This window comes from Opisthorchis viverrini, assembly GCF_000715545.1.
Source record: "Opisthorchis viverrini unplaced genomic scaffold opera_v5_498, whole genome shotgun sequence".
Taxonomy (NCBI): Eukaryota; Metazoa; Platyhelminthes; class Trematoda; order Opisthorchiida; family Opisthorchiidae; genus Opisthorchis; species Opisthorchis viverrini.
In genome coordinates, this window is record NW_008752161.1 from 153,793 (window position 1) to 179,871 (window position 26,079).

The window sequence follows — 26,079 nt, forward strand, 5'->3', positions numbered from 1 at the left end:
ATTTGAGTCACCGAGGGGCAGTTGCTCATCTAAGCTAAGGCCGCAGGCTTCCCTATATCAAGGCATCAAATTGACATATGACTAACCACAGTACACACAAGTTTGTTTCCAAAGCTCTTGAGGTCCCCAAACACGGTAGTTAGTTCCCTAGACGTTAAGTACTATAACAACCTCCCGTACATGAAAATCTTTGAAGAGAGGTTACTGTTTTGAGGAAGACACGCTAGCGTTCCCCGTCATACGCCATTAAGCAGATGGATCAAAGTCAATTTGGGTGGCCTACTGGACTGTGAAACCTGATAACTTATACATTGCGCCAGCAGCAAAGCTAAGCTCGAATGCTTAACATATCCATTTCATTATTGGTGTAATTTTTAGATTCCTTTAATTCGCGAGGTTTTCGGCTCATCGCCCTTTAGCGCACAGCATACAAAACAGTCATCCTAATTTAGCATGTAAACAGTGAAATCAAGATCGTTGAAAAGACATTCTTATGATATGAGGCTCGTTCCTTGGGGACGAATATGGCATCTTTCTGAGTTGCGTACACATTTCAGCAGACACAGTATGGAAAACGGACATCTTGAAGGCGAACATTCAGATACTCGGACTGAGGCAGAGTGGAAACTCAACTTGACTTATCGCTAATATTATGGGATCCAACAAGACCTAAGTGCTGAATTCAATGAAGTAACGCTAGGTCATAAGCAAATAATGGAAAAACGAATCGTAAAGAAGACGAAAACTCACATGTCAATGTCAGTGTGTCTTTGGTATAGTCAGTCAGCAGGCTTATGCTTGATTAATTCAGGTCTGATCGAAACATGGGTGATGTTCAGTCCACTGCTCATAAAAATTCAACAGAGTGTGCGAAGTTTGTGGAATGAGGAATTTAACGACAGATGACTGGCGAGTGAATTCTTAAAGGCTCTTGCATATTCAGCGGAGAGACAGATCAAGTCTCTGCAGAAGCCGTGATTGATTGGGATGCTCACCTTTCGCAACTGGCGGAATTCCGTCCACCTAGAGATACTTTCAACACAGATAGACCAACTTTCCCCCACGGTTTCTTCGTAGAGTAGCATGTGAAACCACGAGACGTTTTTCAGAGGGGACAGAACAGTGTTCCTCTGCTTCAGTGTAACCGGTGAAAGCCGTTGCTTATGGTGATCGGCAGGACCCGATAGCCCAAATGTAATGACCCTCATAAGGTGGGTGTTTGCGGGACAGTCAACGTGTCACAATATTAATACCATGACTGTAATACGTCGTCGTGTTGTTTTTACCTCAGATGCATGCATTATTACCCGCATTAGTAATGGGATGACCGGGAAATTCATCTCCCAAGAGAGGTTGATCCCTGGCTAAGACCCCTCATAAGGTGTTTGCGGGACAGTCAACGTGTCACAATATTAATACCATGACTGTAATACGTCGTCGTGTTGTTTTTACCTCAGATGCATGCATTATTACCCGCATTAGTAATGGGATGACCGGGAAATGCATCTCCCAAGAGAGGTTGATCCCTGGCTAAGACCATTTGGGTTTTTTCAGTGAGTGGTCCTTGCTCAAAGGGAATACTGTATGGAACACAAACACCAGCTGAATTTTTTAGTGTGTATTATGCACTTTTGATGACTGAACATTCAAGAACATATGGTTGAATGAGTCGGAAAACTCATCACTCGTACCTGTTTGCTTACACCGCACCGTATTACGCTGAAAAACAAACCGAACGATTTCTCTTGCGAACCGAGTTTTCGACCGGTGTTGCCGTTTACCCATTCCGTTTCAAGCGCGTAGGTGGAATGCACAATGAGGCGTGAAGTTGTGGCAGAGGAGAACACACGGTATAGCCATCTGTTGCATCACTGTGACCCACGTAGTGCACTTGAAATGTATAGTTTTCAGTTGTAACAAGGGTCTATAAGCGTGCACCTGATGACGCTCAATCGATAACCAAAATTAAGACGATCCGTTTTTTTCGGTTGATGTACGTCACTCTAACCTTAGATTTCGAAGTCGTAATCGTTGCCACTAATGACGCTATGCATTCTCTCCCCCGGTGGTAAAGCGGTTCGGGAACAGACGAAGGATGTATGATAACAAGTAGTTTCTGTCACGATACATAACTGCTGCGGTTGATTAGTTATCATTTATTCCAAAACTAGCAACAATAATAATCATTAGTGATCAATGAATCTAGAAAGGAAACCGGAAATTTTAAGAAATGTGTTGGTCATAACCGATATGAGATCGTCACAAGACAGATAAGTCAACCGTAGAGAACAAAAAGCCATTCTCATCCTTGTTTTGGATTATCCTACTTTGCCTAGGTGGCATCCGGACCCGTGACCATTCGTAGGTTGGTCGATACCCTAGTCAAAGCAGGAAACAACTGTGTTCATCCGGTCTTCAGTCGCAGTTTACTTGTCCGGATTGCTTTGGCAGGATGAGGAAAATCAATGTATGCCACCAAAACATAGATTCTCTCCACATTTGGTTAACTTGAGAAAAACTAGGTGAGTTATGGAATAATTTTGAGCTCACGCTTCGAAACCCACTTAGTGCACGTCACTGCGATTTCATAACATAAATTTTGGGGACATGCATCTCATGACGAATACGTTTGCAGCGTCCGTGAGTGCCAAGAAGAACTGGGGACTGTAAGCTCACTGCTTACAATATAAATGCTATCACTGGACATAGTACGCCCTAGGTGATGTGCACACTACATACGCTAAACAACCCAATGCAGAAATTCGCATATGAGTGCAGCCATACTTTGTAACCAGGCACCCCGGGACAGGACTTCGAAAAGTTAACCTGCCACCAAAACTGCCTACCTTGATGTCGTTTTGTTACACAGCTGCGTAACTCGACAACGCGTTTGCTTTGAAAAAAGCGCCTAGTGATCCTCGTACATTGGACGAGAGTTGTATTCATCACCCTGTCACTTGTCGCAAGCTTTCTATCCGCGACGGACCGCCGAACAGATTGACCTCCTCCACCAATAGATTCAGGAAACGGGATTCCTTTTCGCCCACCGAGTGACCAAGCTTCATGAAGCTAGTCATATTATTTTGCGCGGCTTGACTGCAGAACAACTAAAACTGTTTACAAATACTACGGTATATCCAAACTTGCCGAAATTTCTTGAAACTGGTTCTACTGACGTTTTGTCGAACGGTTCTTATTCCCAGAGTCGTTCACGTACAGCTTCGGCACGTAAACCCCGTATGCCAAGGTGATTAGGGACATCAAACTTTGTCTGAAGACACTCCAGCGGCAATTCGTTTAAGAACAACAAAGCGGTACTCTGCGTAATGCATCACCCTGCTTACCGTACTAAACTGTTGATCGGGCCTCTACACTTCACCATTTATCCAAATTCCCGCCTTGCGTTGTTCATAGAAAACATTCGTACACATCACAATCGACAGATTTTCGACATCGCTTCTCCAGAACTTCCGGATGATGAAAGAGGCTATCAGTATGGTAGGCAGGTAGAGATAAAGCGATCGGCAACATGGATCGAAACCAAGCACAATAGGCGAAGGATGCCTCCGTTTGTTCATGTTCTAACATTCCATAGTTCAGTCTCCGCTTACCTGATCTACCACACTGTTAACTCTGCCTCTATGATGCACTGTCACGGGATGTTGTTACATGCTGGATAACGTTCCCATTTATATCTTTGGAATTTTAGCTCTCCAATATACCACTATCTCCCCTGTGACTGGTCTGCTACAAGTTCACATTCGGATGCGAGTCTTTTTGTCCCACGCTTTCAGCAACTCCTATGCGTTGAAAACCTATCTCCACATTCATTCATTTTATGTAAATGCAACACTGACCTCACATTCGGTCCAACCGAAATAAGCTTATTTGAATACATCCAAAAACACAGAAATGAGTCTGAAGATACTAGCTGCCTTAGCAATACCCTTACGTAAGTGTGACGCTCACTCAACAGCCCGTAAATAGTAGGCGATCACAAACAGGCAAAGACAAGGGAAGAACTATCACCGCTTACTTAGGGTGTTAAGCAGGTGCGCCGTGCCTGGAACATCGGACTGTCCCTATTCTTCGAGAGAGGGAGATGAAGTGAAGCCACATGGTAGTTAAAACTTTTCATCGGGGTAATGGCATACTACCGTGGAGGTAACTCTTTCAAGAGTCTGCTTAAAAAATCGCTCCACCTGTTGGGTTTTACCATACTTCGATCTGACCACACTCAAAGTAGTCCAGAACTCGCCATAGCCTGATGGTTGTGCCCAATATTTCACGAAATAGCGAACCAACGATAGAGTGTCAAGAAATATATATCAGTAGATCATGAAAAGAGCATGATTAGAGTCGTAAAATGCGATAAGCCAACTAGGAACTGTCAAGAGAAAAAATAAAAAAGCACCAAGACATAAAATCCGTAAACATGTCTGTTCGTATGTCTATGTGCGAGGGGAGAGGTATGAATACCGCTGTGAAGATTTGCGGACTCATGGACTGTAAAAGACATGGGCACGAGAAAATCTTGAGCTTATTGAAGTAATAAGCTGCGAGGTTGAAGTTAAGCGAATCACGTGCAAAGATGGAATCGATGACACTTTATGGAGGATGTTAACAGAACCACGCCAAACTGACGATTGTGTGCTCCTGTTTGTGATATGGAACTCAACAGACGCACATGAACAATCGCATCAAGTTACTCCAGCGGGGTGGAAATAACTGACCGAAAAGAAAAATTTGGGGTGCAGACAGATGGCGGAGCTTGGATTCTGCACAAGTTTCAAAAAGGCTACATTTCAAGTAACGGAGAATCAAAAAAGACGGAAAGAAAATAAGGATAGGAGAGAAGCGTGATACCTTTACAGATGAAAAAAATGAACGGAACTATGAGACCCTCGGGGAAACGTGGTCAAGGGTCGCAATGGCAGGGGTGCGGCAAAGAGACATGTACAGTCGGCGCCACTCCAAAAACTAAATAAACTGCTGCGATTACGAGCAACAACTATAGTAAAATACACATGATATTAGTACTGCTGATATTCGCAGCATCACGATGAGTGTTTCACCTAAATAGAAAAATATGGCTAATTGGGCCTACCACAGCAAGATTATGGACAAGCGCCAGTGAGGGAACGATAACAGATCCCTTTAGTTCCCTAAAGAAAAAACAAACAAAAGCGCGTAGTAGACCACTGGGCCAGTCAGAAGCCAGGATGTTCATTCTACTCACTCCGAATTCCGAAGAAAGCAAGTTGGTTAAGCATAAAGATGACAGAGGAGTTCGCAACGGAAAATGCAATTAGACCTGTCGTATCACATGGACTGGCTGACGAGCATCGGGAAATAAACAAGCAAGAAAGCGGTTTTCGGCAGCGAAAGTGAGTGAATTCGGTTATGAAAAGCGGTTCATTGTGGAAACGAGAGTACATCGAAAATGCACGACGTTGGATGGTGGGAAATCAATAATTCTGTAGTTGGCGAGATATCCCCAGTTGGGGCCGCTGGAAAGGCAGTCTAAGAGGTAAGCTTGGTCAGTACTGGAGTTAGACCTGGCGGATATTGATGTTATTGTGAGGAACGCAATTTGTATCGATGGCGATGGTTGTAATGTGTGCTGCCTGGAGTGTCACCAACTCCAGTGCGAAGGAATGCTGAAACAATGGCTACTAAACCAGATCGATAATCTGTGCCAGTGTGTGCACATCTTCCCACAACGATGAAGCGACGAAAGACAATTCGGTTCCCGGGTCAATCAACTGTACATGTATCATCTTCACTGATGTCGACTGTCTGCGTGACCAGCTAGCAGATAGACGTTTGAATTAGACATGGGATCATCAGCAGGTCTGCTCTCCACGACAATATTGCTGCAGAAAAAAGATGGATTGGGAAATTGGACCGGGAATTAACATACGGTATTGTGATCGTTTTCACAAAATTGTGGTATGACGAAGAAGCTATGACAAAAAGACCGGTAAGATCATTAAAGTTACACCACAGGCTTGAACAACTTCCGATGGGCAATCGAAATGGTGACATGTGGAAATCAGGGCTAGGGAACAACAACAGAACTGGAAAGCTTGTATAAACAATGAACTGTTATCGTATTGAGGAAAGTGTGGCGAATTCGACTAGTGGCGTGTGCACTGAGGGCGAAACGACACAGTATAATATGTGTGCTACCTCCCCGTTCAACCCATGACAATGCGACGGATTCACGATAAATTGATCGCGAAATGAAACCAATCATAAAACAAAAATAAAAACAAGGGGAGTGCAAGTACTCCAGTAGGAGCTTAAATTTTCGTAACAAAGACTAGTTGAATCACGATGCATAGTATAGGATGCTACTATCTGCATAAGTGAAGTGTTACGGGTAAAAGGTATAGTAGACTTATAAAAAGATACCAAAAATTATGAGGGTTGTTCAAAATCCACGGCGTTTAGCCGTTGCACCTTTGCAGTGAACTTTTAACATCACTAAACGGAGCGGAAGGATCAGACACTCTCAAACTGTTCGAGCCTAGGTAAAGCAAATCAAAATATCTTTATGAATTTTAGATAAAAGCAACCTACCGGTCACAACCAAGTAGTCGATAGATGTGTTTCGCATCGTTGATCTCCTGGGTAAGCTGTATAGGGAAGTGTGAGGAAAAATAAATTAGGTCGAGTTATACTGAGGGAAAAATCAGAAATATGGGCAAAGAATTTAGTTAAAAGGGTGTGAGCACGTGGACTGAAGTGTGAAGCCACGAACTAAGCCCTATGACCCGTATTCATTGCTATCCACACTATTCGCGTGTGGAGTTTGATCAGTCATCATCATTAACACTTACTGTTCTCCACGACGGATGTGAAGTGAATAGGTTAGTCAATCAAGAAACTAGATTCCCTGTGGACGGAGACAGATTGTTTATCCTGAGTAGGTCATTGACCCTCACGAGGGACCTGACAGTTGTCAGGCCACTGAGTCGAAACGCAACTTCATTCGTTCACGGCATTTTTCGAACTCCACTCAACAAAGTCTGTGTTACTGTTCGAACGTTCAACTAGGGCGGCTGCCCGGTAACCGAAGTAAACCAAGGTTGCTTCCGTTAGCTTCTATTACATAGTGATCTGCTACAAAATATCAACCAATCCGAATAGGGGAGGCTCACAAAGCATGGCTGCTTTACCTTGTAGAAGTTTCCAGTCAAAACAAATCTTTTCAGCCGTGTTGTTGCTGAACACTTGAACAACGAATAGGTAAGAGTAAACAACGGGAACCGTAGGATGATATACACTGCTGACTAGCACCCCAAGGTGATATTTTGAGGGATATCAGTCACAAGTTGAACAGGTGTTGCATACAATGATCTCCCTAAAGACGTTGCCACAGAGGTGGGGTGCATTTTCCATTTGCTGAGGGCGTGCTCACCTTTCAATCGTCGGTACGCGAGATAGACATGCTCGCACCAATCTAACACGGTGGACCAGTCCGGAAGGTCAGATCCGAATGGTCGAACATGATTTCACCCGTGGTTACGCGAGTCAAACGACGACCCGCTAACTGTCCGTTGGGACTTTCGGTTGGATAGAGCTAAGGATACAAACGGGCTAACCGAGCACATCAGTGATTTACGCAAGGTGATTCAGATTCGTTCAGCGTGCATTGGTGGAGGAGTGCTAACATACGCCAGAGGTTCGTATTCCGATACTCAACCCTGCCACCGATATGCGCTACATTTGGTGTTTTCCGCATTCATGTAGGCTGACGATAGTAATCGCGTCGGAGCAGAAAGACAGGAGTGACGTCGATAAAAATTCTATAGACTTCGCAACACTTTCATGAAGCGGCTGAAGTTGGTTCGAAGGACTGTTGCATAGTTTCTGGATGAACGCAAGGATGCTGCCAAGAGATGATAGTTTTATCGAAGCATGTGATTTCGAGTAATTTTTACCATCAACAGCAGCAAAACTAACGTGATAACATTTCTCCCTGCTCCCATAAAATGCAACTCCAAAGGTTCAAATAATTAAAGTCATTAAGTTAACTAGAAAGTGTGAATGTTTCGAGCTAGTTACAATCCGAAGTTCCTCAATACCAAATTATTACAGCCGTTGTGAAAACGTGAGTGTTTGTCCAACCACAGGAGCTTGCTTCATAAAAGCCGCATTTTGAGTGAGGAAACAACGAGTCTAGAAGCTGTACTAATAAAGGATGATGGCAGATTCTGACTTGGGTTTAGTTGGATTTGAATCAGCTCCATTTGATGGTAACTCTTCAATTCACATGTTACCGCCCAATCACTCAAGAATTTCAAAACACTAATCTCGGTCTTGACTAACAGACCTATTGGTTTGTGCAATTGGATTGAGGGTGAAACCGAAAGCGGCATACCGACACAGCATACTACACGATTTTTTTTAAAAAAAAACTCAGNCTTCAATTCACATGTTACCGCCCAATCACTCAAGAATTTCAAAACACTAATCTCGGTCTTGACTAACAGACCTATTGGTTTGTGCAATTGGATTGAGGGTGAAACCGAAAGCGGCATACCGACACAGCATACTACACGATTTTTTTTAAAAAAAACTCACCTCACCGGTAAAACTCTTTCCCAACAATCCATGTGGGTGGAAAATCAAGATGCTATCACGAAGACATACTAAAACGGGAAAAGAGGGGAATGAGAGTACATGAGAGAATGGTACGACTGGAAACGAGTATTGTGAGGTCGCAGACGTAAATTTCGTGTTTTTCTAAATAATAATAATTCATCTTCTCAGTGACATTTGGTTCACTACGGACGACATCGGCTAGACGAAACAGATACCAGCCGATTCACTACAAGAGTGCGAATCGAAAATGGCATTTGGGACGCTTCAGTGCTGCGAATTGCAACATAGAGAAATCATAAAATGTACGTTGCGCTAGCTAAAGGCAGGCAACAAGGAAAATGTCACTGACAAGCTTGTGCAGTAAATTATAGCCGAGCGTTGTCGGGCAGGTATATAGCTAAGTAGCATGTAGAACCACTTGTATCAGAAGACACAAAATAGAAGACAACGAAATCTTACATGGTACAAAGTAGGACTGTAAAATCAACAGGATCCTCGGCGTAATCGTCCTGCTTAGAAGGACGTCCTAGTACTAACAATACTGACAATGAAGGAATTCGCAATGCAAACGGGCATCGTTTTGAGTTGACAAATTTCCAATTTAGTAGTGCCAAGTGATACTGACATCTGTGCGTCCACCAAGGTCATCCGTGATGCCCCCTTCTAGATGTGACTGGTTGCCGTAGCTTGGTACAGTGGGGAAACGGGGTGCGGATGCAAGTATTTGAGTGGACGCTAGAATCTACAAGTAACGTTTAGCCCCAGGCGGATGAGAAAGGCATTCAACGGTAAGACAAAGCAGTGTTGTCATGACAATTTATATTGTCCTGAAATGCTTTAGCGGTGATTCATCCAGATAACCAGCCGACCAAATCACAAATGACGGTGTTGTCTGCAATGAGCGTCTGGATGATAAGGAACAAAATGTCAGCCTAATGATCAGTTAAAATACACCAATCAACAAACGAACGAGAACGGGCCTGCCGACGATTGCTCCCATGAGTTATCACCTACGGTACTGCGGGAAAATTAAATCACCAACTGAGAGCATTCATTCTACAGGATGTCAAAATTTGGAGGTCAGAACACCCAGTTTCCTTCTGAGGTTCGGACTTTAAAGGGATCTTTCTAGTTCCCTAACGAAGCTTCGGGCAACCGACCCGAAAGGGGCTGGGAGAAATAACCATAAGCAAAATGGGATCGCACATACCGATGGATTCAGCTACTGATCCATTGAAATCCAAGGTGGTAGCTCGATGACGACTGGACTTGATTCGGCCGTTCAGACTGATTACCTTGGCACAATCTATAAAATTGGAAGAGTAAGAAAATGGTCACTGGAGAACCGCGTTCCCAAGCGCGTGTACCAAGACAAAAATGAAACTTTGGCGTCCAGATGGAGAACTGGGTGTCGAAAGGTTTGTTGACTCACCCTGAAGACAAACAAGAATTGTATTGTGTTCCAGCTGAACAACCTCTACGACAGGTACGCTATCTTCCGCTGTAAAAGCAGGAGAAACGATAGGTAAGTGGTTGTCAGTGGAACGATGAATACAATAAACTACAAGGCACCGGTCTGACGTTGGACAATGTCACCATCCTGAATTAGCAACACAAAATATATTAGAACGGATCCAACCAGAAATTGCCCAAGAAGGAAAAGTGATGCCGGCGTGACTCTTTCATTGAAGCGAAATAAGAATGCTGAAAAACAATTCTTTCGGAACTGAAGAGTTAGCTCACAAAAGGACAAAGTGAAGGGGAACTTATTCAGATATCTGTTAGTGACTTACTACTGGATGGGGGCACTGATGACGTTGAGAGGAATCATAGTCTGGTTCTTAAGTCATTGCAAACTGAATCTCATTTCAAGGAATAAACAGACACCATAGGTCAGTAGGTAAGGTAAATTGACATGCGGGGCTAACCACGCAAAAGGCTGGGAGTGTACAGGGCAAGGAAAAGAAGAGAAATGAAAACGTACTACGACGAGCTGTCAACTGCTAGTATGATCGTTGAATAGGGAATCGGTGTCAGCTAAACAGGAAACTATGTATAAGATCCATAAAAACTCAACATGACCGTTCATCATCATCATTGTCAGCTGTAAGAACCGCGTACTCGTCGTACACTCGTTGTAGCTGCCACAGTTTCGTTCACCGATGATTGGGGGCGGGGTAGGTAGTTGCGGATTGCACGCGCGAGCTGGTAAATTGGTGCATAAATCCAGCACTATCAGTGGGTTGTCAAGCGGGGGGGGGGGGGGGGGGCGAAAAAAATTATAATTTAAAGAAAAAATTTTTTTTGATAGGGCNCCTTCTCGGGGTCCCCATCCAGGAAGACGGCAGTGACCAGCGCAGCTGAGTTTGCTGGTAATTGGCTTTCATCTTCGCTGCCAAGTCATTGTTTGACGGTTAACAAGTGGCTGTTTGTGGTATGGGCTAGTTGTGGAACAATATATGAATATCCACGATGGGAACAACCTGTTCATGAAAACGGATCCAATTAATGAATCATTTAGGTAACACACAGTGCGCCTAAAAACTGGTTTTCATTGGTCATCGTGTAAACAAGTAGCTACCAGTCTTGTTGAAGCAAGTTTTCTTTCTGGTGGGTGAATAGTCGTTCTATCTCAACTAGGGCTTACGAGAAAAACCAGTGCAACACTAAACCATTCATTCAGCTGATCAAGCTAGATGGCTGTATCCAGCCAGGAAGAAAGGCAAGAGAACGAACAGGAATTCACAGAGAGCTAACTACCGGGAACTGACACTGAACGTGTAAAACAGATATAAGGAAGTTGCGCCAATCCGAATGAACCAGCAGTTTCGCGTTAACGTATCCCAAAGAGATCCAAGTGAACAAAATCTTGACAAGCGATGAGTAGCTGCACATGAAAACCGGGTTAGGTACAAGAGATTAACGTTTACGGATCTTAGTATGAACTTTACACAGTTAGACTGCCCGGGGTAACAGTTCGCTTTTCCAGGCTTCTTAAGGTTTGTACATGTGCATGAGAATAGCAACGAGGAACATTGAGATAGATTCTGGTAAAAAAAAATAGAGGAAAATAGTTCAGCTGTAGCAACCTATTTGTACCTAACTGCTATCCCAGCCGAAGGAAGCACGAGGGATGGGATACTGCCAAGTTGCCTAAGCCTACACAGGGGAGTTCGAGAAGCAGAGGTCGGGTTCGAACCGCGGACCTTCCCGTCAGTAAATTCGCGCTCTAATCACTGAGCGATCTCGCCCGGTGGCCTTCGACCAATCGGAGGGACCTTGATAACACTGAACAGCAGGAAACTAACGTGGAACTAAACGTTCTCGCAGCGAACACAAGACAAAGAGAAAACCAACAGGCGAAACAGTTGTTTATCGCAATAAACAGCCAGTGGATATAAACGGGAGTGGAGTTCCGTTCACAAGACAGTCGCAAGTTAACTGGTGGAAACTTCCATATTTATTGATTCCGTTGCTGCCATCCTACTATAACCTGATATAAGTGGGAGGCAATCTAGTAAACTCGGTGCAAAATAACATTCAGGTCAACAATTGGCGCACCCATACAGAACACACATTGATGGTGCGGCAACCCATCACGACCTGACTGACGTGTTAGGTTGGCCTACAAGACGCATGAATCGTAGGGACAGAAAACGGGAGATGGAGAAAAACAGAACGTCGTAATTTGGAGCAAATCAATGAATTTCGCTTCACGCCGATGGTGACATAGGGAAAGAGTGAATTTTGTGTGTGCATGAAAGTATTTTCAAGTGTCAAGAAACTGAAACGAGTAAATAATGGATTGAGCAGCAGCAGATTTAACGTGGTTAGTTGTACACGGTATCCGACACACTGCCAGCGGCGTACTAGTGTTTGATATTTACCAGGAAACTGAGCTGGATCAAAGAATTTCCGCACCACCTGTGTTACAAATTATAAAAGAATAGGCCACAAATAAGATCTGAAGGAAGTGTATCACATGATGTAATCGGCAGGCGAGTTTGAAGGTCAACAACGATCTGAGTAGTAAAAGCTGAGAGGAAGAACGGGAAGAATACTCAGGTAGAGTTCAGGTAGTCTAAAAAGTTGGGCAAAGAAGCTATGGAAAACAAGAGGACCATGAAAACAGCACGAAGCATAAGGCGACTGATGAGTAAAACCTCGGAAAATCAGTAATAGCGTGTCAGATCGACTAATCAGAACAACTGTCCAACGGACGGCCTTAAACTGAGACGCAACACACGGCAACGAGAAATCAGAACACACGGCTCGCACAAATGTTCCCAAGCTACGAGGCATTGACCCTATTAGCAAACTCATCTGCGCTGGTCACTGCCGCTTACCTGGATGTGGACTTCGAGACGGGCCACATCAATGATTAGAGACATTGTCTTACGATCCAATCGCTCCCTCAATGGCACTCGTGTATTCAAGCTGTTGCATTCAATGCATAGCTCGCTTCCCAACCCCCCACTTAAAAGTTCACTGAAAAACCTGTACGTGCGCACCAGTTTATCAGCTCCCGACTCCAATGCGCAGCTATCTACCCTATCTCCCCAAATGATCGATGGACGAATTGTGGCGACTACAACCACTATACGACAAGTAAGCGGTTCTTACAGCTGCTAATGACGATGATACAGTGGATGACATATTTTTTGTACAATTTCGAGAATACTGTCTGCGTCAGTTCGAAAAAAACCAGATTATTTATGATTACGAGTCTTCTAACAATTAGGCTACAACGGCACCGCAGCTCCCTAAGCAAGAAATTATCGTGCGTCCTGAAATTAAGGTTCGCTGTTCTGTTAGATCGACGCCATCCGCTGCTTTGTGGTGGACTTAGATGAGAGCAAGTGCCAAGTAAATTTAATGAGCCATAGGATGTAATGAACTTTGCAGACAAAACAGGGTAGTGATGCCTACTTATTTAACTTTAATGAGGTAGGATTTTCGGTTTGCACAGAGATCCCCTACAAAATGTCACATAAACCCAATGATGAGGCCGGGCATAGCGAGCGTCATCCAGCTAAAGATAAAAAAAGCTATAAAGATGTCTTACAAAACATAAGAAAACGAATTCCTGTTCAGCACTTAGTACTATAGAATTAGAACACAAAGTGTGTGAGTCCCCGGCAATCATGGAAGCTTGCTGCCTAGAGAACCGCAACTGGATGTGAAACGGCTAAGAAGTAAACTTCATCAAACGCCAGAACTGACGGACAGAACATTGGCCGCCATCCAGCGGCCGTTCCGATGGTTCTGCTCCATATCCTTCCCGATGCATTGCAGTCTGTAGTTTGCTACCAGAATGCTGGAACTGCGCCTTGAAAAGGGCTATATGACGCTGAGGACGTCTCATGCACACAAGTTTGTATGTTTTTCCATGACTACCTCCATAATACAATGCTGCGACGTATTCTCCAGAAGGTGGCTCAGCCATCACCGTAAATATGCAAGCTGGGTCTATTTTAATTCTTCCCTCAAAATTAGGAATGCACTGTATACAAAATGCAAGAATGTCCATACTATCCTTGATATTGGAAGTTAGAGACTCATCACGCGAAGTATCTTTGACCATTAGACTGACATTGCTTGGCTTTTTGAGACAAGGATAAAGGTCTCTGGTCATGAAGGATCAAGGTCCCAGAGATGGGGTTTTCTCAGTGGCTCATCCATTGCAGCCCAAATGGTGACTCGAAACTCTACAGTGCGTCGGGAAGCCACGAAAACTAGATCTCCGAAAGAACTACATATCTCTCTCCCTACTAGCTGCGCAAGCACGTATACCAGACGTTACCAAGCCACCAGCTCAGTGCTCAAAGGTAGAATGGACGGTCGGTTAACAATGGATTTCAGCATAAAGAGGACAGCAAGTGCTGATGATTATTCGCAGCTCTTCCATACGGTCCATCGGACTTCGGATGTGGTCAGCAGATATCACCACTCCTTGTTAACTAATAACGGATGTGGATGAAGCAGTTCAGCCCCTTTAACTACCAGCCATGAACCACACAAACGCCATGCTGTGCACCATCGATTGTCACGCCCTTAGGAAATATGCATTCGCGGGCGCTAGAAAACGAGAAACCTCCAGTTAAAAGTGGTAAATCGGCGGAAACCTATAAAGTCTGTTCTCAGGCCTGCTCTCTAAGAGATGCTGAAGTGTTCCCCGAGTACTACCACTGATAGCCACAAGTTAACGGGACGGCATGAGAGGACTTCCGGCTATCAGTCTGATACGTATCGTAGACTAACTCTTTCTCGTACTATTTCTGCATCGCCCAGGAAGAGCGAGAGGATGTCAAATCACGATGAATTTGAGGCTTACATTCACCGAGAGGTTGCATTAATCAAACACACAAGCGATGTATCGTTTTAGAATATGATTATAAGTTCCAGAAACCAACCAAAGCTCGCTCAATAGGCTTTTTTGGTGTGCCTTGAAAGACGACGATGTGCCAGACAATCTACTGAGTCTCATCAGAGCCCACTACAAAAGCACAAAAGTCCGCATCCGAGAGATGACGGCATTCGCTTTACACTCTGGCGTTCGGTAAAGCTGCCCAGTATCGCCTACAATTTTCAATTTTGCGATGGGCTCAAAAATATCGGATGCTCACATCCAATGCTCAATTGATTGCGGGCCCTGAATAGGCCGGGGATATTGTCGTCCTGAAGAAAGACGCAACAGAAATGCAGCCTGTCTCGCATTGCATCGGCTCCTTAAAATATAGGTTCAGGGATGAAATAACTAGAGCGCTATTCAAGTAAGCAGGAAGTAGTGTAATGGGAATTTCGTCCTGTAATTGCTTCCTTCTGGTGGCATGGCAGCTAGGCACCGAAAGGGTGCGACAGCTGAAGGATTATATTTCATTATTCGTCCTGTAAGTGGGGCCAATTTATGCTGAAATTTCAGGAATTCTCAAAGATGCGACCCCCAGCTAAAAGTCTGAACTCTGTGTATCGTGAAATGGTCATTGCTTATGGATCTCAATAAGGATGGAACAGCTGTATAGTGGTTCTCGGCGTTTTGGTTTGATTTATAGAACAAAGTGTCAATTACAAGCCCACAATATCCTTACACTACCAACAAGTAGCAAGAATGCTTGGAGTCCGAGTAAGACGTAAACATAATCAAACGGTGGTACTTGAAACTGGTGATCGGTTGCATTGGTTCGCACCTTTCCCGTTGTCTGTGATGGGGAGAGTTATGATGGAACGCTCAGGTGCACTACAACCAGCCGTCCTTAAGACCCAATCCGTCGAACGGGTTTACCAAAACAGATTATTAATTGAGATGACGAGCCAGAGAACGGTGCACTTTTGCTCTCATACGGCTGTGGCAGGTTCCTACGAAATAGCCACCTTGACGGAATGTGATTCTGGTAGGAACTTTGCTGTAGATGGACATAGTCACAAGAAGGCCAATAAAAACACACTGAGATACGAGCGTTCCAAGCTTTCGTACGGCTTCAAAGTACAGTAGAAAAACGATCACCTCCGAGGTCGATGAGATACGGTGACCGGACGGCATAGGAAAAACGGTGAGCAGGTTGATCCATCCACTCCAGCTCATTCATTATGCAAAATCGGAAGTGAATATGATCCCCGAACAAGAGATGGTACAATATAAATAGGAAACTCACGTAAAAATAGGGCATTCCGTCGTTGGTACTCTGCCCGATGATCAGGTTTGCGGTTGTCCTCTGCAGAGAGAGCTGGAGAGCCAACTATGGCGGTCTGAGAAGACTCCATCAAAGGAGTAGGCTGAGAGCAACTTAGGGAAGCTCTGTAACGGCGCGATGAATCGGCCACTGTAGTTGGAGACGCGGGATGTTCGTTCAAATTCAGATCCACCAACTGTAGACGGTACCGTTTGTTTTCGCGGCCTTGACGGGAATGATGCCGATAGACACCCAGGCAAACCAGAGGCAGCGGACGATCTTTCATGATCAGTAGATCGAACGTCAATAGGGGTGAAGGCATATCCGGAACGAATATCTACAGATTGGAAGCATATTCCAAAACATTACCAAGATTGGAAGCATATTATAAGAAAAATGATCCAAAAATAAAACATGCTATTAAACCCCCTCTACAGACGAATCATATCCAGAAAGCCATAGGCCACATCCACAACGACAGCTTACAAAAAAGTGAATCTTCCAGATGATTAATATAACATGCAGGCAGCAGAGCTGAAAGACAGCTAATCTTGTAAATTGATCTCACGCTACCAGATGTTGGGTCTGTGATGTGTGGTAGCATTCAGTAGAATAGGTCAATTTAACAGATAAAATTGCCTCGAAATAGTTCTCTAAATGATCTGCTGACGGAGCTTATATGTCGTTAGCCGAACTGAATGAATATCTGGAACAATAAATCAAAAGACGGGACACTGAAAGTGGCTTTATAGGTTGCTCAGTATCTACAGCAAATAAATCAGGTGCCCAAAACTGTTACTTATGCTGTTTGTTTAACCACACAGAATATGGAGAAAATAGACCCACAGTAGTTCAAGCGATCACAAAACGCGGTCACGGAACGATAAGTCACAGTCAGCCGCTCGACAGCAATCAACTATGAGAATTTCACCAAACCTTCACTCGCATCTTACCATCACAAGCTGCTAAGCAAGCATCCAGGATTCAACAGGGACGTTCAGGTTCACTTCTACAGGCGCTGCTTTCGAATCCAGCCAGAATCCAACACAGGGGATTCCCAAAAAGCATGGACAGCTGTAGTGTTTTTCCAATCTGCACGATAAATCGAACCAAATCTAACCGCCCAGTTAAGCTAACGGAATGATTCGCAAACGAATAGGGATAACTGTCAAAACAATATAAAACGGCTAGTACACCGATGATTCGAATTACGGTGTATCAGTTCTCAAACACGAAACCTGACTTCCTATCGGGATTTCTGTCAATCACGTGAATCGATAAATCCTCATCTGGATTTTGCTGTGCAAACAAAATTTGTCTGCGGAAAATCAGCGGGTTGGAAAACGAAACAGATCCAGCGCGTTTTTCGGGCTTTTAGCATATGTTGATTTCATTCGCCGGATGTCAAATCTGAGAATCTAGCTCTGGTCCAAAATATGAACTTCCACTAACAGGTATGATGACGCGGTTATTGGAAAAGGAGTAAGAGGGGAAAAGGCGAGTGATTCGGATAACCAGGAACTTACCCGTTTAATCTCGATGAAGGAAGAAACGGGATTGAACCACTCCATCACCAGAATCTCGCTGCCAATCGCTGCACACAGGTATTTCGCTCCGTTGAATGGACTACGTGTTACACTCACTCGTCGACAGCCCTTCGTGTCCGGAACTTTTTTGGACGGGGAGAACCGCCTAAAATCAAACAAACAATACTTTATTGCAAGCGCAACTGGGCCTAGAAACGCACCGAGGGCAGAGAAGAAACGAGACACAGCAAACACTCAGGTGTGCAGCAGAATGTTGACTGTCGGCGAACGACACGGTCGATATTAGTCGGTCGGTCGGTTGGCGTGTGTGTTGTGCCGAAGACCAAACACAAGGGTGTAATGACAAGTGATCATGAAATTGCTGTCTGGAGGAGTGTGGCAAGCGTTCGCTGTCCAGAAATACGGAAGGACCCCAGACACCATAGTAACTACCACATCACCTGAAAAACTGAAGCCTCCTGTAACGTTGCCTTCCCTTGCAGGCTCTCACTGGGAAAGGTCATCATTATGCCATCTGTCCGTCAATCCCACGACCCTGAGAACTGTCGTAAAATGAAACTTCTGTCTACTTGATCGAAATGCAGGAAGAAATGTGACGCGGAATTTTCCAGGGAGACTTCGTCATCTAGGTTCCGCAAGCTTATTTGGTATGTTGAATTGTTGACCATCAAACATCATCGAGACCCAAGGATGTTTCAAAACGCAGAAATGTTCTGGGTTCTGGCTTGTTTTGGTCTAGACTCACAACGGTAAACTAACAGTATTATTACCAATACCGAAGATACATAAGGCCATCAAAGCAAACTGGAGAAGTGCCGTCAAACGCGCGTCCGTACTTACACGAAGTTACATGGAAAGCACATTTATGTGGGAAATAGGAAAAACGCTTACTCATGATGCGGACGATCGGAATATCAAGAGGTTCCTCTGGGACTGTTCATGACGGGCCAATCAACATATAAGAAATAGAATCCAACGCGAAAAATACACTCGTCCGCACATTATTTCGATTTGAACGAGAGAATTAACTGAACCTAGTTGAAACTCTTGTTTCGTTTTAAGCGAAACTACGAGTAGTTTTCTCGTTTAACAGATTACAAGACACATTACAAGTGGAGGGATGCACGTGAACACATAATGGTTTTGCCCGATGGCTTAACACCAGATCATCCGGTAAACGATGAAGCCCATTTACTGCCAGTCGGCTCCCTCCGCTAGAAAAGGAATCAGCCAGTCTATTCTAGTCCAGATGAAACCAACTTCTGAAAGCTTAGGGGAATCATAGGAAAATAGTTTTCTCAAAAGAGGAAATGTGTGGCTGGATTCACGGACCTCACGGACCGTCAGACGAAAATACAAGTGCGCATGGTGAAAGCGATGAGAAACAACAAACATATAGTTGAAAATTCTGCCGACATGATTCCAAAACCACGAATCACCATTTGGCAGAAAATGAAACAGGATAAAGAGGCGGATAACACAGCGTTCAAAAGCTAAAATCGAGCAGCAATTTTTTCAAATAGTAAACGTACTTTGGAAATAATTTGGTCAGTTTCCCCAATTTTGACGGGTTTCCACTCATCACATGACCCTGGGATTTCAGCTTCATCAAAGAAACCAAATTATGACAATATAGCTGAGGATGGCGACCTGATAAGGACATCATGGTGTCTCTGACGACCGACAACCAAAGGCATCTTCGCGGGAAAAGCTGGAACATTGGAAAAAACGGCACACCAGTAACGAACTATGAGAAAAAATGTTTCCGGCTTTGAGTTTATTCATAAAGCAGATTCTAAAATAATTGCAAGTAGTAGCTCGAGTGCATTTAGTCTCAAGAGACAGCTGTCGGAGTGGACGAACCCAACGCCACCAACCCGTGTTCATCAGGAACGTTGAACGCCTAGATACTTCACGAGTTGACAGGAGGGGAGAGGAGGTATATACTCATATCTTTTGTTTCCAAAGCTGAAGGGAAAATAACCAGCAAGTTAACCGAAAGGTGGGAAGCGATTAGACAGTTGAAGCTTATTTAGGAAAATTTGTCCGTCTAAATTAACTGAGCGGGCAAATGTCCAGAGATGATATACTGAACAACAGAGCCATTTTCAGGCATAATTGACAGCTCAGAAAAGAGAGAAAAGATGCTAGCCATATACGTTAACCATGGTGCTAACTCACTAAGATCTGATACTGAGCAGCTACAGAGAATTTTCAGCACTATCCAGAGCACAAATGACAGATATCAAGCCAAACCACTGCACCTCACACCGATATGGACTTGAAACTTGAAGACGTACTGCAGTATTTGTGCAACACGGGTGAACATACATACAGACATATATAAACAGCTCACGGTTGGTCTTTACGCAGTCACCGATCTCCGGAGAGGAGGTTTAGTACATCCCACAACAATCACAGTTTCCACGTAATCATGGGTCATTCGAATCGCTTCTCTGGCACTGCTATTTGCTTCCAACCCAACTTGACATGGTGAAACTCCTCCTGGTGCAGATAAAGCACCTGCGCCGAACTGAGGGAAATATGTCAGTCAACTCCCACCCGTTCGTCCGTATTTAGTGCTCGGATGTACTTTACCTTCTATTCAATTTTCAAACCACGGACTCCGTGCCTGAATTCAGGCGAATGCCTATTAGGTACCCGGATGGTATGTACGTCTCATTCATTGTGGACGCCACACACTGACTATTCAATGACTAGCCCAATAAAACCTGATTTTCGGCGACAATATCAAAGTCAAGGTTTCCTGTCACCTGCACTGCTGGATATTCCATCCGAAACTTATTTCGAAAGCTAATGCAGAAAACTGGTATGAGTTTTGTGGCTTTTTCGATCACATTCAGATCTACTGACGCGGAGACAACGATGATAACCGACTGCCTATTCCAGTGTCCGTCAGACAAAAATAATCGATACGAAATCAACCATGGACATAATTAACACACTCCATCGCATGAATGCAAACTAAAATTGTATCGCGATCCTCGACGACCAGTGTGAAACCCTCACCGTGGTAACTGAGCTGTGATTGATAGTGGCAGAGAATCAGATCCACTGACAGTTTGTTACCATTAACTGACAGCCGTCGAATGGGAGAGCTGACTGAGTGAGCGTGTTGATACTATTTGCACCTCCATAGGCGTGACAATTCGACTTCCTAACGAAAGTAGATGTCACGGGTGCAAATAGATCGAAAAACCCTACGACTATATCGGTATGGCTATTGTCAAGTCACTCGACAACAGCTCCAAGGGGGTCAGCTAAGAAGAGGAATGCGTATACTTTTTGGGATTATCAGACGCAGACAGTCATACACTGACGAATAAAGGGCAGCACCATCATGGTTTGTTTGCATAAGAGTAGTCTGTGTCTTTAATAAGTTCTCCGTCGAAAAAGCGACAGGCTCATATGAACAAAGTGTTAAACGGGAGGGAGCTCACGGGAATACCATAGAGCTCCAGTATCACACGTAAATAGAGAATAGAAAAAATCAAAAGTAGGCAGCAGGTGAACAGAACCAGCCATGAAACGTCCAGTGGAATGACGTAAAACGGATGACAACCAACCTTTTCGAAAATGAGGATATTCATGTGTATACAAAAACTGCCTCTGTATGGCCAATAAACCACATCTAGGTACGGAAAATCAACACGAACCGAAGTCGAGCTGCTTTTGATGTGAAGATATGTGGAAATAGTGAAATGGTATGATCCTGACTTACAATAAATGGATGGAATGTGTTGCTGGATGCATATGAAACTTTACAATTGTGTGAACACGACACGGTACGTGGTTGTGAAGAGTTGTTAGGGCCGATAAAGCACGACACAGAGCTGTGTACTACGTCGGAGAAACCAAACGTCTTCTCTCCGCGACAATTGAAATAGGTGATCCTGATAAACAATGTGTCGAATTTGCAGGAAAGCCACCACCTAATATTTTCCGCTGCCCCGTGAACTCCACAATTACCTCGTCCTGATTCGACGGAATGACGAGAGAGCAGCACAACGGCTACGAATTTGTGAGAACCGGTCTGACGGACTCGTCGTGTGAGCTGCCGAAATTGAAGATGACGGGATAGTTGGTATGCGTCGCTATGATCGAATATGCCTGGGGTTACACTGCAAGCATGCTGAGCTATATGGACCGTGTGAATTGAAGTTTTCCCCACCACCGACTACCCCGTATCTCCAGTTGTCTTTTTCAATTAATATGCTTTTCTACCCATTCTAGTTTCTGATGGATGTGGATCTCGTTCAAACACGGAAGCTTCTTCATTCTTGAGTATTTCAGGCGAGCGGTGGATTGAAAAGGTGGTTGTATGTGCCTTACGCTCATATTGAAACCAATTCATTTATTATCTGACTACATGAAGCTTTTCGCGGTCATCCCCAGACTTTATTCCTTCAACATTTTTGCTCTATTCTAGTAGGAACCCAACAAAACAACAACAAACAACTATCAACACCCACCTGATCGACTAACAATGAATGCACTCAAGCTACCAAAATTCCATCAGATTACCAGTTGCTGGCCGTATCTACACTGCGCGCACTATAGTGGATGGATCATTAACTACGTCGGTGATATGGTGACTGGAAAGTTATACAACTATCACCTAATTGGACAGTTCAGTGAAGAAAAGGTGATCTGGAGTACATGAAACTGAAACCACTTAACCGTGCTGTACCATGGGATTCGAATCATGACCAACTGAGAAGTGCAAACCACATCTGACAAATCAAAACCAGTCTTCCTTGTGACCAGCACAATTCAAACCAACGAAAGTCAGTCATATGCATATGGAAGGAGGAATTTCACGAACTGACCCACAGCAAAAGTTGTTCACTTCTCCACTGTGAAATGTGTGGCGTGATAGAGAAGAAAAGCAAAAACCTAAACCAGTATAATTAAGATGAGGAAAGCAGTTACCACAAAGCTTGGATCTATCCGCCAAATATCAGTGAGCATACCGAAGTCACATGGCACTTCTACAACAAGAAAGCCAACATAGCGTGCACAGAGTTTCTTAGTGAGGTTGTGTTTGCACACCTGCAGCGGTACAATCAGCACTTAAGAGAAAGCAGAATGTACCCACCGAACAAACGACATCGAGTAAGGACAGCTTGAAATTAAAACGGGAATTGGTACTGGTTCACTTCATCCTACCAGGTCACTAGGAAACTTTGTACGACGATACTATTTGTCAAAATTTGGTTTGCCAAAGAGTGGATGTAAGAGAAGGGGATATACAATATGTGTAGACTTTATAAGCTGGGTGTGGGCGATGCGTTTCACATCATCTACCGGCAGAGGTCGTCTCGCACCCATACAACGACACAGCCCTTACTGTAGCCTGGTACACACGACCCTTAAGATCCAGTGAGATGCCTTTCTGACGCCACAAGTGACGCAATTTAGCAAACGTGATTCGAGCCTTTGAGATTCTTGCACTGACTTCATCAGACACACTTCCTCAGAGCTAACACAACTATCGAGGTATGTAGAGTTTTCCACAATCTCCAGTGATTCTCCTTGAATTGTAAGGGATATGTACAGAGTGCATGTTCTGAAGCATGACTTTGCACTTTGAAGGTACAAGTCCAATACCAAAAGATGCTATGATGGTATTCCATCTATTCAACGCGGCTTGTTTCGCTTTGGTCTTCAAAGATGAGGGTGATGCCGTCTGTGTATTCCAGATCGGAAATGCTCTCACCAGGGCTTGAATATCTTCCAGCGATCGCCTTATTATTCCATCAATGAAGAAGTTGAACATGAATGGAGAGAGTGGACATCATTATCGGATGGAATTTTTATAAAGAAGCCTTTGGGGTTTAATCTCACTGACAGTCGACTCGATTCAAGTAGTCCATAGGTGAGCTGCCAACCTTCCTCTGTGATCAGCCGAGCGCGAGCCTAAACTGCAATGAAAATCCTTAGTGAAAAACCGATGGATTTCACTGTGAATCCGGGGTTGATAATTATAAATTGGACGGATTAATGAAGAATCCAGAGAAGATTCAAAGTGCACTGTTACTTTTCGGTTGGTAGGATGCCAGAAACTATGGGCCTACGTAAAACAATGTTGGGTGACCCCACGCAAATTCGTGTGAAAAATAGTGACAATTCAAGTGGACCGAAAAACGGAACGGAAAATGCAATGTCTCCGTTGCCATTGAATAACGTATAATTGGAGTTCCTAGTGTAAAGGATTCAGTCAGGATTCAGATCATTGCATCAGAAATTGCTTCACTACAGCTCCGACTGTAGTTTGCATTGAATAATCGCTTATTACTATGATAAACATACACAAATTAGTCATAAGTTTAAAGCGTGCAGTCGACGAGCTAGGAAATTTAGAGGCTCTAACTACTTCAAAATCACAAGACTATTAAATACCTTCAGTAAGAATCTTCGAGGAAGTTTTCGGGTTGTATAGTCCACAGAACAGCATCATTCGAAATGCGGAAACTGGGGGTTGCTAAACTTGTAGGTCCTATCGGGATGTATTTGATGTTGGGTGAGTTTTCAGGCAAAAAACACCAAAGGATATGCTGTAAAGCTATCCATTGTATACAAAACAATACTCGTTTCACTGGGACTATTACATTGGGGTCTGCAATATTCTCTACGGTACCGACATGCTGATTAACCCGGTTAAGGCGGAATGGTTGACTGCTTCGCCCGTGACGGAATAGGAATACACACCTTGCAACACACACACATAAGACCAATTGTCTGTCTGACACTCGATTTATTGCATCACTAGCAAACAATGGATATCATTAGCTCAGTTGATCAATCGCTTTATGAACAGTGTTCACAACAACCCACAGTCAGAGATCGATTCTCGTGAAGTAACTACAGCCGATCAATCTTGGGAAACAAACACACGGGAGTAAAACAATGGACTGATTAAAAAAGAATGAGTTGAGCCAAAAGAACTGACGTAAGAGATTGCGAACGGTATGTGGGAAAACAAAATAAAGTAAATACCAGACAGCTGCTAAACACCCAGCTAACATACGTTAGTGTACCATTGGGAGAAAACATGGGTCATTCAAAGGCTATGTCATGGTTGGAGCGAATATTAAAGTTGAATGGTGACAGCCTTCATCCGACCAGCTGTCTACTGTGTTGACCGAGCAAACATAGGAGTAATATCTGTAGAAAAAGCAACGCTGTTGAAATCGAGTACAGGACTCATTCACAAACTGATATACCAAGCAGCGTGGTCAATAACGTTGCATACTTGCTAAAGGTCGGTTTCAACTAGTTGGTTAGCCACGAACCATGTACCAAAGACATGGGTGTTCCCACAATTTGTTCAACGGGAATTGGTGAGATGGTGGCGGACGAGTGACTATTAGAGGTCGTGTCATCCTACTCAGCATAGGTAACAGGCCGGATGAGTCACTTAACTCCCCCCTAGTCGGTTTGAGTTCGTTCACGATTATTTATCCAGTGAATTCGCTCAGATTCACCTCATCTATTGACGATTTGGATGTATTTCGGTCAATAAAACAGTGACAAAATGGTAGTTAAGCTGATAGCTATGTTCCAGTGCACTCTCCACTCACAGATTCGCCAGCACCACGGCAAAAACCACGCAGAGGCGAAAAGGTCTATTGAACATAAACGCTTACCAATTCCAGTGAGCTGTCCGCCAAGTCTTTCAAACTGAGATAGTATATTCCATCGTTCGTGCCGAACAGAAGAATTTGACCTACAAAATAGGTTCGCGTTAGGAAACTGGCTGTGGATTCAATACATTATCAAGTGTTGGGAGTGCTTTACTCACCATTATTGACCGGGTTCACCCATGTGGCGGTGGAATTGATTTTGAGTGGACATCCCTCAAACACCAAGGAGAAGCAAGCACCCATCTGAAATACATAAAACCAATGGGGTGCTACAATATTTGAGAAACCCAGTCCAGTTCGAGTAGAACGGATATTGATACTATAGGTTTGCAGTGAAGGGAAAAATCCCAAACACATTGGCTTGGGTATAATTTGAGTCTTACAATAAACGAGGCTGTCTATTCTCCGAAGACCGTCACAAAGAGACTGGACCTTAGCGTGGTGTGATGGTTTGCGCACCTCAGCGATCCATTGAGCCATACTAGAGAGTGTCCCGCGACACTCACAGTCTCTCATACCAGGTTGGTCAATGGTTAGAGGTCTGAAGAACACAGTCTCCTGGCCCTCCAAGTTGGGGGTTGG

General features: G+C 44.0%; 1 protein-coding gene across 1 annotated transcript in view; it reads right to left on the bottom strand.

The window, feature by feature from the left end:
• Window positions 1-4,310: 4,310 nt before the first annotated feature.
• Window positions 4,311-26,079, bottom strand: part of T265_11458 (hypothetical protein) — a gene marked incomplete at both ends in the record, with an annotated part of 75,417 nt that continues 53,648 nt past the window's right edge. The window contains 10 exons of the mRNA XM_009178115.1: window positions 4,311-5,876; window positions 6,586-6,641; window positions 8,593-8,660; window positions 9,824-9,919; window positions 10,046-10,114; window positions 16,266-16,620; window positions 17,810-17,975; window positions 19,363-19,541; window positions 25,501-25,580; window positions 25,656-25,740. Coding sequence (XP_009176379.1) covers window positions 5,783-5,876; window positions 6,586-6,641; window positions 8,593-8,660; window positions 9,824-9,919; window positions 10,046-10,114; window positions 16,266-16,620; window positions 17,810-17,975; window positions 19,363-19,541; window positions 25,501-25,580; window positions 25,656-25,740 — 1,248 coding nt within the window. The remainder of the gene's footprint in view (window positions 5,877-6,585; window positions 6,642-8,592; window positions 8,661-9,823; window positions 9,920-10,045; window positions 10,115-16,265; window positions 16,621-17,809; window positions 17,976-19,362; window positions 19,542-25,500; window positions 25,581-25,655; window positions 25,741-26,079) is intronic.